This window comes from Gorilla gorilla, chromosome 15 (genome assembly GCF_029281585.2).
Source record: "Gorilla gorilla gorilla isolate KB3781 chromosome 15, NHGRI_mGorGor1-v2.1_pri, whole genome shotgun sequence".
Lineage (NCBI taxonomy): Eukaryota > Metazoa > Chordata > Mammalia > Primates > Hominidae > Gorilla > Gorilla gorilla.
In genome coordinates, this window is record NC_073239.2 from 71,676,691 (window position 1) to 71,692,147 (window position 15,457).

The 15,457-nt window shown below is 44.3% G+C and overlaps 1 protein-coding gene across 8 annotated transcripts in view; it reads left to right on the forward strand.

Moving 5' to 3' along the window:
• SAMD4A (sterile alpha motif domain containing 4A) overlaps window positions 1–15,457 on the forward strand; it is a 225,604-nt gene that overhangs the window by 167,770 nt on the left and 42,377 nt on the right. For 6 of the 8 annotated variants that reach the window (XM_055361408.2, XM_055361409.2, XM_055361411.2 and 3 more), the window contains 2 exons: window positions 1,549–1,812; window positions 13,365–13,474. In XM_055361408.2, the coding sequence (XP_055217383.1) occupies window positions 1,549–1,812; window positions 13,365–13,474 (374 nt within the window). The remainder of the gene's footprint in view (window positions 1–1,548; window positions 1,813–13,364; window positions 13,475–15,457) is intronic. The other 2 variants (XM_055361413.2, XM_019009950.4) reach the window with 1 other exon arrangement.

Consider the following 15,457-nt stretch of genomic DNA (forward strand, 5'->3'; position numbering starts at 1 on the left):
TAGCTCTCTTTTGTCCTCCCTTTTCATTCATAAAGAGGTTTCTAGCCCTTCCTATTGTCCCCACTTCACATACAAGGCTGCCCTTCTGGCCACACAAGGCCAAATGGAAACACTGACCACAGAGGCCTGCGCTCCGTGGCTCTCAGGCTTGGTGACTGCCAGCTGCCTGGCAGCAGCTTACCCAGCCCACTACTGCCCCAGACACACTTTCTGGAAACATCCAGCCTTTTGACTGTGCTCTTTATCTTTTGAAGTAGGGAACACAGTAATCTGCCCAGGCCTTTATGTTGGGACTGCCCTACCAGAAATACGGTTTAACCAAAAGCAGGACCTCTCACCATTGAGATGCCTGGTCTGCTTACTGAAAAACACAGATTAACACCCACAAAGAAATGCTCATCTAAATTTGGGAGAGCAAATGCCTCATGGATGGGGATACAGCCTGAGATGGAATTTAATGGCTTCCCTGAAAAATGTTTAAAAATGCATGTGGCTGAATTCCATGTTAGTACAGCAGCAGTCAAAATAAACTGGACCTGTCAGGAACTGGTGCTGAGAGAATGTTATGAATAGACTTATTTTGTAAAGTTGTCACTTTACACACCAGAAAAACCAACCAAGGGTAACATCGGCTCCTTCAGTGTTGGTTTTTGTTAAATCCCTCCCTTGAATGACTTCAATTTAATTTGGCTAGTTATATGAGTTATGTTGCTTTTTCCTAGTTTTCTGGAAAAGAAATTAAAGATGGGGGCTGCGCAGATGTTGCCCACTGTGTAGAAGGGCTGAACATGCTGGTAAAAACCATTCATTCCCAGCTTCCTGAATGAAAGCCTTGTTACCTGGAAGTGTTTGCAATACAAAGTTTGGCATTAACCTGTGAGGCTAAGGGAAAGAATCGGCCCTAGAAGAAGCAGCCCTTTCACCCACAGCTAGCTGCAGTGCCCCATACCCTGAGGTCATGTTAGTACTGGGGCCCTTGCTGAGCCATACCACCCTGCAGAGGCCATAGTTCCCTGAATCCTGGTTGGAAAGATTAGTCCACCTTCTTCTGGTTCAGCCCTGCAAAGATCCCAAACAATGGCCAGCCTGGCTGCCCTTCAAGATGTCCTCCTGAACAACATGGGTAATGTCAGAATTTCTGTTTAAAAAACAACAACAGCAACAAACTTGTCCAGTACATGTTCTTTTTGCTTTTGGCAGATATGGCTATCAAGCCTTGCCTGATTTATGGACCCATTCCTATGAATCCTGATTTCTAGAGTTAGAACCAAAAGCAGATCCAGACCCACAAAGGCTAAGGACCAATGTGTGGGCACTATAGGTTTGGCCTCCTTGGAGAAACATAACCCACTGAGAGGGACAGACTGCATCCTTTTAAACCACCTGAAGAAAACGACCATGCCAGGCCTGTATTCAACCTGCTGTGACCGTGGATGGAGTTGTAAGACAGTTAGTGGTATCTCTCAGGGTTAAGAGGTATTGTGGGTTCTTCGGTGTCCCAGGATAAAGGGGGGGGAATAACCTATTTCATTTTATTTTTTTTTCCAGTTCTCTCAGGCCAGGCACACCACAGCCCTTTGAAACGATCTGTGTCCCTTACCCCACCCATGAATGTGCCAAACCAGCCTCTAGGACATGGATGGATGTCTCATGAGGACTTACGAGCTAGAGGACCCCAGTGCCTCCCATCCGATCATGCCCCCCTGTCTCCACAAAGCAGTGTAGCCTCTTCAGGAAGTGGTGGGAGTGAACACTTAGAAGATCAGACCACTGCTCGTAACACATTCCAAGAAGAAGGTAGTGGGATGAAAGGTGAGTGACTAAATGAGAAACCACTGGGGAAAGAGCGCCTCCCTTTGTTGGAGACCAGAGGGTAAAAAAAGAGAGGTAGTCAGCAAGAGAGAAAGAGCCCACCCCTTCCCCAGGCTTACGCATTTGATCTGTCCCTTCCAGAATTCCAGGTTGACCATGGCAGAAAGGGCTCAGATTCCCCTTCCAGTGCTTCTTGCCAAAATCTGGGAAATAGGAACCAGAGTAAGAGAGGCCAACACACTCTCTCTCTCTTTTTTTCTCTTTTTTTTTTTTTTTTTTTTTTTTGCATTGCAGTGACTTGTAGACCATTAAATGAGTCACAGCTAATGGTGATAGGACCTTCTGTTTGTAAAGCTACTGAGCTGCTCCAACCTTGTACCTCATTGCTGTGGCCAGGGACCTGTCAGTAATTCAGAAAAACGAACCACGGGATTTTTTTTTTCCTTTATAAGTCTGTGTTAATGCAGAATTGCAGTAGTGCTTCCTTTCTCTCTCCTCTTCTCTTTGATATCCAAAGAAACCTTTAAACCCTTTCCTCTGCATCTATTTAAGGGACATGAAAATACCACTGAGAATCTCTAACAGTGTTTTAATCCTGATAACAGATTTGCATACAGGTGATAAAGGCCTTTTGTGCAGCATAAATAAATTCCTCCATTGCCTTGTGAATCTACCCTCTTCTAAAGATATTCATCAGGAGATAGATTTCCAAATTACTTATGATAGGTACAAAGAGGATACGTGCATGCTATATTTTTAGACTCCACTTGTACAAGGGCTGGGAAGCCCTTAGGCAAAGATGCACATCAGAGACACACTAATAACAATTTTAGATGGTGAAACAGTAACCACTCATGCTTTGGGGACTAGCATGCTGAAGGGAGGCTCTGAGAACACCCTGTTTGCTGGCATTAATAGTCCTGAGGTTTGCTGTTTCCGATCTTCCCCTTGTGAATGATCAGTGTTGACATAGGAAGCTCTGTACTGATTCCCCTCCCTTCACGGAAGCCTGGCACAGAAAGCATGCCCATGACTGCCCAACCACTGGTTATAAGGGAGCACCGGACTGAAAAAATGGAGCCTGTCAACTCTGGGAATGAGGCTGACAAGAAGCTGCTCCCCTGGCACATTCCTTGAATCTTCCTCCTGCTTAGGCCTGTGTCCTCTCCATCCCACCCCCATTTCATTGATGGTTCCAGTGCTGAGTGCCCAGAGTGAGGGGATGTGTCTTAATGCTGATACAAATGGGTCTTTAAAGGTATATAACAGGCAGCAAAAGCCATGTGTCACTTGGGTACGAAGGGGATGTATGTCCTCTTTCTACTTCAGAGTTTTCAGGGGACTGTATCACAATTTTGGAGCACTAGCAAAACCCACTTCTGACTTTATGCTACATGGTTATGTGTTTAAGCAGCTGAGCCCCAGGTGATGCGCAGCAGGTGAGGCTCAACCCTGCTCTAGGTAGACTGGCTTGGCATCTGTCAATCGGCATCAAAATAGCTGAAAGACCAAGGGAGGCTGAGACAGCCGTTGCTTTTAACTAGCTTCTTTCCAGGTAAAGTTCAGTGTCTGGACAGGTTTCCAAGAAAGCCTATGTTGCGGTTCTAGCTGGTAACTGTGGGGAGGAAGCATTGGCCTTTGTGTTTGAAGGGTAAGGAGGATCCTATAGAAGGGCCATTCACCAGGAGAAAGATCTCGCCCAAAGAAGAATGCTGATTCCACTGTCTGGTTTTTGGACACTTCTTCTTCCTTTTACTTTGTTTTCTTTCTTTCCTTTTTTTTTTTTTTTTTTTTTTTTTTTTTTGAGGCCCTTATGCACACTTTCGACATTCTCCCAAAGTAGGTCAAGGTATGCTCATTGAGTGCTGCCATTTTGAGGTGAGAAATAAAGATAACAGGTTTTTAAAGAGAAATGAAAGAAAAGTTGAATAAATGCCCTATCCCCATTTTAGGACAAAAGCCAAAATATTGCAAAGGTTAAGGAATATACCATATCTAAGCCTCTGTGATTCCTTTCATTAGAATTGGTGAGAACTGTCTCCTCAGAGCCTATTCAGTCAGAAAAAAATGACACAGACAAGATCTCATATCCAGGATTTTCTTTATAGGCCCAAGGGGTGCAGCCAGAAAACAGGTTATTTGATGGCCTGCTGTATTTCCACCTTCTCTGACCTATTGAATTTCCCTTCTCCCAAGAACTTCCTTGGATTGGGATTCCAAGTATAAAGTCAATAGCAAGTTAAATGGCAAAAAAAAAAAAAAAAAGTTTGAAGGAAGAAACATTATAGATGATGAAGGATTCTATTTGTTGGAAAAGTATATTTGCAGTTTAGCTGACAGGTCAGACAGAAAAAATGTCCACACCCAAAAACACTAGCATTCCGAAGTGTCACGGGCCAGTATTTGTTCAATAGAAATGTCCCTCCCCAGCCTGGCTGCAAGATGCCATTGCTGAGGACTCTTCCGCCACCAGATATTATTCAAAACGACTTCCTATGAGTGCACCCAAGGAGCAGCCCTGCTCATAACCCAAGGGTTTGTCATTTGATCTCCGTGTCTAAGAGCAGGTGCTGGTTTAAATTTTCAAAATAATTCACACTTTTAAAGAAATGAGATATGGCTGGGTGCGGTGGCTCACGCCTGTAATCCCAACACTTTGGAAGGCTGAGGCAGGCAGATTGCTTGAGGTCAGGAATTCAAGACCAGCCTGGCCAACATGGCAGAACCCTTTCTGCACTAAAAATACAAAAATTAGTCAGGTGTGGTGGCGCGCAGCTGTAATCTCAGCTACTCTGGAGGCTGAAACTGGAGAATCACTTGAACCCAGGAGATAGAGGTTGCAGTGAGCCAAGATCGCGCCACTGCACTCCAGCCTGGGCAACAGAGTGAGTGAGACTCCATCTCAACTAAAAACATAAAAAATAAAAATAAAGAAATGAGATATAAAACCAAGTGAGGTGCTTTGTAAAAGAGCTGACTCTTCCTCTTGGCTCTACAATCTTTCTTTTCTATGACCCAGGCCCTTTGGCAGGAGTGTCAGCTGTTTTAAAGTACTTGCTGGTCCACTTTGGGGTGCCATCATCTAATGCTATTATTCTAATCGTTAAACATCCAGTTTAGAAGAACAATAAGAAAGCTTAGTAGAATTTGGAAGAGTTCTCAAATCCATATGGAATGTGTCTTGCTCTCATCGTGCACCTTGGGAAAAGAATGAAAAGTTACTATACTTGAACTTTATTTAGTGTGAATTCCTCTTTATGGCCAACAGCTGTGAATATCTCTCTGAAACACTGTGGTAATCATCCATTCCTTCCTTTCATCTAGCTAGACTGGCCAGGTCTGGCTACACATCCTCCGTTAGGAGTGTGCCTCTTGGGTCAAGGGTATGGAATAAATCTCATGGTCCAGCATTCTTGCTCTTTGCGTTTTTCCCATGCATGGATCAAGCCCGCTTCTTGTCTTGGTGTTAGCGTTCCCTGCCAGGGACTGTCACTAAGTTCTCTCCCAAGCAGGCCAGCTCCTACTCTCAAAGGATTAATGACATCTGCCCACAGTGCTTTGGTTTTCCTTCTTTAGTAAATGTCCATCCTTATGGTTTAAGTAGACTTCAAAGTACAGATTAAATGTCTCTTGAGGTAAAGATCTCACGCTAATATCTCAAGCTAAAGAAAAAATGAGATCCACCATTTAGCTTGAAACTAACCCAAGAGAAGTGGGAAGCAACTGAAATAGGAACTTTCTTCCCTTTACCCTTCCCTGTGGAGGCTACTGGTTATACATGTTTGGACTAAGGAGGCTGGTTTGGTTTCTACATCCAGTTGTGTTTGTTCATTTCAAAAACTTCACTGTGACTCATCTCAGAGGAAAGATTCTCAATTGTGAGTTGGTACTCAACAGTAATACCATTCTTTCCCTGGGCAACTCATGAGTGGAATGTGCTCTGTTGCCTCTTGTCTCATACAAGGCTTTCAGGTGGCCAAGAAAAAGAGAGAGAGAAAAGACATTCTCTTAATTTCCTGGAGAGAAAGTATAGAAGTCGTTTGGCAGAAGATGCACGTTTCCCACTTACATTAGCACCATGTTCTCAAAGATGGTACATAAACCCAACATGCTAAGACTTAACAAAATGCCACAGCTATGACGAATGATGTGGCTGCATTATATGGGAGGAAAGAGCAGGGGAAATGACTCATTCACAGGTTACTTTTGTCCTCATTCAAGTCAGTTGACTTTTTTGAGCACCTGCTGAGAGAAACTTTGGACTAACTAGTTTCTGGGCAGACAGGGGTGAGAGCTACTGTTCCTGCCTGAAGCGAATCACTATCAGATGAGCAAAAAACAGGCACTTAATGCAAGTGCCCTGCTATGAAAATATGCTGTCTTAAAGACTTGCCCTGGGTCAGGGCAGGCACCATGAACGACCCTCATTCAAAGTGGAGGTAAGTCAAGGAAAGTTCCTAGAGGAGGAGAGGCCTAGAGCTGAGTCTCAGAGCATGACTACAGGTCAGCCAAATAGTAAGTGAAGGAAGGGCATTCTATGCAGAGGGAACAGCATTCACGAAATCACAGTGACAAGGGTGCTTGACCAAGTGGATCCCATGGCTTGAGTGTTAAGGGCACATGGGAAAAAGAGGTCTGGAGAGGGAAAAACCAGACCCTGGGCCTTGCAAAGGACATTCTTTTTTATCCCAAAGCTATTGAAGGAACTTCTGCAGCAGAATGACCTGCTTAGGTCTACATATTAGAAATATGACCTTCAAAGCAGAGTGGAATATACATCAAAGTGCAGAAGGGACAGAGGAGTCCAGATTTGAAGGCCAGCAGAGAGGTGGAGGATGTTTCAGTAATTGAGGGGGAAAAGGAAGTGGGATCGACGCAAGCAGCAGTGAGAATAGAGACAAAGGAGTATTCAGGGTTCTTCATGAGATAGAGCTGAGAGGGCTTGGTAACCAATTGAATAGACAGTGATGGAGCAGGAGAAATTTAGGATGATGCCCAGGTGTCTGCCTGGGACATATGGATAAGCCATGGTGTCATCTAAGGCAAAGGACATAGAGGAGGAGAAATAGAATGGGGGGGCAGCATGGGGTCTGGTGAGTGTGGGAACTGTAGAACATCCCAGTGGAGGTGTGCAACCCCCTCAGTGGGCCCCACAGTGCACCATGCTCTTGGCTGGCCCAGCCTCACTAACAGCCCCAACTTCCTCTCCTCGCCTGCAGTTTCAGCATAATATGACACTTACCTGAAGACAAGTTCATCTGAGGGACTTCACTCCAGATAGCTGGGTAGAAAAAGCCATAGATGTGGGCTCCTAGGAAGCAAGGAGCTCTATGACTTTCTTGTTGTACTTGCCTGTGTGAAGAGGGGTAGAGATTGGCACTCTGTTTCTTTTGCTGCGAGCTTCAGCCTCACTGTTACGAATCAACACCAACTGAGTATGCTTATGATGTTTGGCATTATGTTAGCACACAAATGTAGAAGTCATTGAAACTGATGTATTATTTGTGTATAAACATGATAAAAGTAGAAAAAGAAACAATTGGCTCCAGGAACCTTGATGGAAATATAGCAATTAAGAGTGGAGGGGCCATTGACTGTGAAAATATGTTGTTTGCCTTTTCTAAGGAGACTTTCGTTAGATGAAACTTAGATAAACTTTTTCTCTCTGTAGTAAAGGAAATATGTTGTCTACTCTGAAATAGCGGGTTTGGGGTTTTCAGTTGTTTTTGAAATGTAGACCTTTGAACCTCTGCTTCTCCAGAATGAGAATGGAAAAATTATGGAGAGGTGAGATCCTCTTTAAGAAAAAGGAATCTGTCAGAAACCTTTGTAAGAAAGGTTGCAGATAGAGCAGTTCCGAGGGTCACAGAGGTCTGAGTGATGGAGTGGGAGTGGCACAGCTCCGTGAGTGGCTGGGACGTGTTTCAGCATGGCTGTCATTGAAACTGGTCATTATTTTCTTGATGCTGACTTTCTAGCTGCCTGCTCGAATTCACTTAAAGGAAGGCCAGTATTGAATAAATGTGCTTTATTTTTGTTTTTAATTTCCAAATGCCAAGATATGACCCACAGGGATGAGTGCTCCTGGGCCAGGAGTTGTGCTAACTCTTCTCTGATAGGCTGAGAGCCCTGAGGTCTTTGAAAAGCAAGTCCTCAGGATTCCCCCAAATTCAAAAAGTCATGAGACTTTTAACCTCCACTCCTTACCAAGCATGTATTTTCCTCTGAAGCTTTAAGGACTGTGCAGGCACACAAAGGGCAGCCTTTGATATGGACACAGCCACTGTTTAATGACACAAAGCAGGCTGCTTTAAAACAGCACTTTCACCTGTCATCTCTAACGGAAACTGCGGGGAGAAGGTTAGGCCCTCTTTGTGTCTAACATGTCAAAGTGGGTATTTTACTCCAAAATAGGCCACCTCTCACCTTCCAGGATCCATATATGCTTCCTACAAGCCTGGAGCCTCCCCAGAGGCCTCCATGGACACTTCCCAGTATCAAGGAGCACACTGAGGAGGATCCAGCTCCAACGAGGCCCAAGACCATTCCTGCTCTCTTTTGCACAAAGGCTGGAACAGAGTTGGGCTGCTTGTTCTGCTCTGGCCAGAAATAAAGACAAGCTTCTGTAACCTTGACAGTGCTGCTAAACTTCTCTTCATTTTTGAAAGGAACATTTTCCTTCCCACTTCAGTAGTGAAGAGTGGGTACCTTCTTACCCCTCAGTTGGCTTTCCTCTTCTCCCCCTCAGAGACCAAGGGTGCAGTCATATCTTGGAGGGAGAGAGCTTTTGAGAGCAGTCTGGCTTGCTGTGGTGAATGGGAGTTGATCTTCCATCTGCAGTTACCAGGACCACCCCTACGTGAGCCCTTGTGTGGGAACAAGGCTGTTCATGTTTCTGTCTGCCAGAGATGCCTTTCTCCCTGCCCTTCATGCTGCATTCGATATTGGGCTCTTCAGCAATATCGATCCCATCTTTCTGTCTTATGGGGTTTCCTTGTTTGTGGGTCGGGTGCTGCATGGTCTGTTGATCTGACTCAAATTTGCGGCCATTTCTGCAGCATGCATTAGAGACAAGCACTCCCAGTTCTAACTGTAGCCCCGCTTCTGTGTGAACTGTTGTACACACCACACAGCCTCCCTGTGGCTGGTTTATCTAAATTCTAAAAAGGAAATAGAAATCAGCATGATTTAAAACTGAATCCCACTGGTAAAGACCAGCAGGCAAATATAGAACATATACAAGATGAGTGTAGCACTATTATCAAGAATGACCATGAGAAGATAAATCAGTGTGGACTTGCAGCAAGGTCTAGGAGCTTTCTGAAGGATGAAGACTGTGGGATGAGACCCACTGATGTGCACATGCATAGTGGTGCTTTGTCCCAGAAACCTCCTACCTGTTGGCATTCTCTCCTTGCACTTCCCCCTGAAAGTCTGCTACTCCCAGAGCTCTAGCATGGCTCTCACCCCATGCTCTTTGCCAGAGAGATTCACCCACTTCTGTGGCTAAAACAACCACCATGAACTACTGACAAGGAACCTTGTTCTCCAGCTCAGACTTTTCTTCCAAGACCTTGACTGGTTGACTTCTCCCCTTGTATGACCCAAAGGCATTGACAGCCAGCTGATCTCAAATGGAGTTTACCCTCTCTCTCTTCTCACCCCAAACCTGCTGCTCCCCTGTTTTCTCTATCTCACCAAACCTGAATCAAAGGAGTCATCTCCAGCTACTTTGTCTCTGTCACTCCCTGCTCTTCCCTGATCTTCAAGTACTGTCAATTTCCATCCTTTCTTTCTCCTCTGTCACGCACCCCAAGCCATCATCAGGATCTTCCTTAAGTTCATGTCCTGGCCTTCACTGTCACCATCCGCCAGGCCAGCCTTTACATTGATAGCCATTGCCTTTCTAGCACACTCATCTGATTGTGTTCTGCTACTCAGGTTTCAGCAGTTTCTCGCCACCCACAAGATGAAGTCGACTCTCTTTGTTCAGCATTGCATATCTCAGCCATTTGACCCCCTGCCTATTTGACCCGCCTTGTCTCTAGCCATTCCCCCATCCACCCATGTGTCTGCTCTACCCTGAATGCCCTCTTGACTCTGTGTTTCCTTCCTGCTTCCTGAAATGGCTTCCTCACTGTGGCCATCCTAGTGGAGACACCAAGTTATTGTACTTTGAAGCTGCCCCTCGCTCCCCATGGCAAACCAAAAGGCTCATCGTTCTGTGCTCCCCTAGAACCCTATGTATACTCAGCGCTTGTCCTATTGCTGTTATAATTTTTGTATAAGTCAGCCATTCTCTCTAGATTAAAAGTTCCTTAATGGAAGGGTCGTGTCTTCACAGAGCTTGGCCCCCATAATAGGCATTCAATAAATGTTGAATGAGCAAATATCAGGATTCCCACACTTGGCAAAGAAGTCAGCCCAGCATATAGCAAAAGCATCTTTATCTTTCTCACACTGCATAGGAGAGTGACTTTCTAGTTTGAGACCCCCAGTGGCATGTCCATCAGGAGCATCCAAGGAAGCCAAACAGGTGTGTGCCAACAAGAGGCATGCATGCCTTCAATCACATATCAGCTTCTGCAGGAAACAGTTCTGCTTCTCCCTGTTTGCCTGCATTTTCCAACCATAGCCACAGCCCACAGCTTCACAGAATGTAAAAGGTAGATGGGAAGTTACAGTAGGTGGTTCTTAGCATTGCATCCAACAATGTGGCATTTGGACCATGGGAAAGGACCTGAGCTTTTCGTTTGAGTCTATCCCTGGCCAACAGCTTACAGAATCCAGCATCCAAGTCATTAGAATTCCTGACTTCGGGGGAATGAAATGGTCAAGGCTCTTGCTTCTCTGGTTTGTTTCTCTTTTAACAGTTTTGTTCTAATCCTTGGCAAGGGAAGGTACCTCACCACAATCCAGAGGGTGAAAGGTTAGTAGGCTATGTTCTTAAGAGCTGGGATTTCCTCTTCTTTGTTTTTCCGTTCTCCTTACAGGAGGGAGTGCTCTTTGAGCACATGGCACTGAGATAGGACAATGCTTGCTCTAAAAACAGTGTCCGTGCGTACCTGCCTCAAGAAACACAGGGCCAAAAGGAGCTTACATTGCCCAGGAATGCATCTAGAAGTAACTCTTCAGGAAGGCCTAACTCATCATGTTTTGAAGTTGGATAGGAGCCTTTTTTAGGAAAACTACTCCCAGTGTTTTGACTAAATGAATGAGGCCAGCTCTTCCACTCCTCTAACCAGGGCAATTCTAACTTGTCAAAATAGTTTTATAGAAAAGGATCTAGCACTGATTGAGCTGGGATTTGCACTCCAACCCACACTTTCTGACTCTTAAAACACCACGTTATCACCTTGGTTTATAAAGCACCATGTCTATAACACGATTCAATAGCTCAGGATTCTGTTCATCATCAGTGGATTTTGCATGGTTCAGCTGTAGGGCACCCAGTGAAAATTTGGTCCAAGAGCCTGCTACCTTCTCTTTTGTGATGAATTGTGCCCAAGAGCAGCACTGGGTTACCCAGGCTTCTCTGAATCATGATTATTGAGTTTTCTGAGCAGTGACTTGGGACTTTCAAGATGTAAATAGCAAACGTGAAACCTGGTGACAGAGTGGTAACATGCTGTTGGCCTGAAAGCCAAAGCTGTAGTTAAAATCAGTGCCGCTCACTCTGCAGAAGCATTAGCATTATTTCAGCAGAAATAAAAGCATGGTGGAAAATGAAGCCTGGTGAAATAGCTCCAGGATGTTGCAGGATAGAAGGTTCCAGACTCCTGAGCTGCCATGTCCTGGACTCTTGATCCAACTGCAATTTGAGTGAGGATGATGTAAGGGGTTAGTATGATGTGTTGGGGAAGTCTTGTCTGTTTGTGGTTAATAATGGTCACAGAGGGACTCTTGCTTGTCATAGTAGAGTGAAGGGCTTTCAAGCACAGAATGGAGTGATTTCTAGCCTGAGATAACTGAGTCTGTTCTTAAGATGCCATTGACTGTCCAATTTCAATTCTCCAGAAATTCCCCTTCATTGGCCTTTGCATTACTGCAAATCAACAAGTAATCTCACCAGGCCCATCATCCCCACCTAAGTCTTTTGAGTTCAGGAGATTATCCCATACCCGCATTCCCTAAACCTGGAGTTGGTTCACTCAGGAAGCAGGGCCTGATTTCAGAATAGTCCAGGCCTCTTTCATCAATCTCAACATTTATCTACTCTAAACATTGAAAAATTGGAAGGTGCTCGCTTGTTTTGGAATGTGTGTGGTCAGTGCCTCAGAATAAAGCATTTAGCAATTGATAGAATCCTGTAATCGACATGATTGGTAATAGATAATACTTCATAAAAAACAGGAATAACATTTACCCAATGCTTTAGCATTTCAAAGTAGTTTACAGCCACTGTTTTTCAGCCACTGATAGGCTGTTTGGTCCTCATTTTATAAGAATTGGTACATTGTAGGAATGAGCTAGGAATCAGGAGATCTGGGTTCTGGTTGCCATTTCACCACACACTTGCTCTGTGATCTAGGATTAATGACTTCATTTCGCCATCTTTAGAATGATCTAGGGATGAGGGAAGATGATTCTGGAAACTTTCCAAAGATCCTATCAGCTCACAAACTCTGACTGAAAGAATATGGGCAAATACTTTGTTTTGGTTTTATTTAACAAGGTAATAGTTCTCCTGTGGATTTTCAATGCAGTTACCCTTTACTTTTCTTAACTTTAGAATCTCAGACTTGGGGGTTATTTCAGATGCACTTTAGAACTTCCATTATCCTATGGCCTAGCCAATCTTTGGGCCTTTCAAGTCCTGATATATTTTTGGTTGACAATCAAGTAAAAAGTCAAAGATGCGTCCAGATACATTCCATAGCTTGGAGAAATGGTCAGCGGACACACCCCCACGACAGAAACAGTTTTGGGGATCAGGATGCCCTTTTTCCCATTCAGGTATATATAGGGAGGCATTTTTCATGGGGAAAGATCAGGCTAGGAATGGGTGACTCCACCATTTTCCTATCACTGTAGGAGTGGCTGAAACAGTGTGTGAAAATCTGCATTGAATGTACAAAAATTATCTTGAGGTCATAGTCTGCTCGTGTAGCTCTAACATTCGAAGCCGGCTCTTTCCAACTCGATGAAGCGGTCCAGCTAATGCAGTTGTTCCCTGCCATCTTTTTGGTCATGAACCCCTTTGGGAATCTTATAGAAGCTATGGATGGCCCTCTGCCCAGAAAACTCCCCATCTACTCACAAGTTGGGATATGATTTTAGGGGATTTCTGGATGCCCTGAAGCTCACGGACCCCAAGTCAGTACTCCTGGTCTAAGTAGAATAAAGGAGCCCACCAGTAGGAATGTCAGGGCTAGCCTGAGACTTCTGCATCTCAGCTAAAATTAAATACATAGTAACATAAAGGTGTTCTTTTTTCTTTTTTTTTCCTTTGACCATCACCCTCTTTTCCTTTCTCTGTTCCTACATCTCTCGTCATCTCTTCTCATTCCCTCTCATTTCTCTCCCCATCTCTTGCACATCTTGCACCACAGATGTTCCAGCCTGGCTAAAAAGCCTCCGCCTGCACAAATATGCCGCGCTTTTCTCCCAGATGACCTATGAGGAGATGATGGCCCTCACCGAGTGCCAGCTGGAGGCGCAGGTATGTGCTTGAGGTGACTGTTCCCTGAGAGGGTGCCCCAGGCAGGACCTGAAGTTCAAGGCCTGGACAACCTTGTTTGGACCCATACCTATGCCCACACAGTTGCCTGCCCTGTGCTGGAAACTGTGGGGTGCTGGCCAGCATTCCATGGTGAGCAAAACTGGGTGGATTCTTGCCTTCAGGGTCCAATAGGAGTTGGAAGACAAGCAGATAACTGCAGGGTCGTGAGGGTGAGATCAAGTGGTGTGAAAAGGCATAATCTCGGCACACTTGAAAGTTCCAGGTGCCAGGGAGGAATCGGTGGATTTTCCTAGGAGAAGTAACATTTGACCATGCCACAAAGAATCTACATCCCTGCCTTTGCTTTTCTTGCTCTCTCCCTTCCTCTGCTCGAGCAGGGCTTGGCTTGTTTGGGAAGTGACAGATCCATTGTCTGTTTTCTAGTCCAGTTACAAATCAGCCTGCTTCTAACTGGACTGCTGAGTAGATGCACCAGGTCATGCCTCAGACCCGCCCCAACATTTTTAAAAAGTCATGTTCAGGCCAGTCTTTCTTGAGATTGGAGTAAATTATACAAAATATTTTTTTCTTCTAACATGAGACAATCATTGAGAATGAGATTTCCATAGGTCTCAGATTTCATTTCCCTTCTGCATGCCATAAAAATACAAAGGTTCCCCTTCCTTCTAAGGCATCTTTCCCCAATGTGGATGCCAAAGGCCAGTCAACAGAACCCCTGAAACTAAGCATGTTTCCTACCATGCTGTGCTCGGGTAAATGGATCTGACCAATGTCTTTGTTTCCCTTGTTTAAAATGCTATTTGCATGTTTCACATTGGCCTCAGTTTCCTTTCAGCAATGATTTAAAAGAATCGATGGTCTGAATAGGCTAAGAATATTTCCTTTGCAGGAAAAGGAGATTGTACCATTTGGGCATGGCTGGTCTGGACGCATACCTCCCCGCAGATCACCAGTTCCCCAGTACTTATTCGGTACCCTCATTTAACCCTGCAGGCCTGGCGGACTCCCAATATGGAGACACAACACAAAGCCCAAAGTCACTGCACATTCTCAGAGAACGAAAGGCACTCATTTCAACTTCCTAACATTTCTCCCACCTCTTTTTGGATCTTGATTGCTCCTTGAAATCCCAGGGGTTGATGAGAGCTTTTCTAAGAGCATTTTTGTGTTTGGGTCAGAGTTGAGGAAAAAAATCTAAGTCATCAGTTGTTCAACTTGAGGGAAAAAAACAATAATTGAGGGCAAAGCCAGAGGCCAGCACAAACTTTTCAGAGTAATTTAATTCACTAGAACCCAAAGTTAAGGGTAAACAGAAATATACCCCCAGTGTTTCATCTTAGAGACTGGGTTCACGTGTCATTTGAGTCTTAATTTTTCTAGTAAAGATGTTGTTGATATTCCTATCTTTTCCTTCTTTAAGAAGAATTCTATGGAATAGTTGCAAGATGTTTGAGTTAGAGACCTTATTTGAGAAACGGCTGTCTATCAGGAAATTTGCAGTATCTATTATCAACAACTATTTAACTAAATCCTTAGGCTCACCATTGCTACCCAGTTAAGAAGATAAAATCCACAACTCTTACTGTGAATCCTAATCATTTACCTGAAGAGATGACTGAATTATGAATTTAAGTAATTTTCTATTCTACTTTTCCTTAGAGAAACAAAAGACAAGCTGCAAACTAACAAATTCCCCATGTTTTATGACACTCCATGTGGACTCTACTGGGCTGCTCATCTTTTCAAGATGGGTAAAAACACAGGGAGGGTTTGAGAAAGCCATGAATATCTATATGGGGTTGGGACCTTTAGGGAAACTGAGGGGGACTGAAATTATAAAGCCTGGAGAAAAGGAAGAGTGCATGACTTAAAAATTATCTTCTAAGGCTATGAAGAAATTTCATGCTGGGTAGAATAATTGGCTGTTCCACATCTCTCTCTAAGATACAGAAAGATACGAAT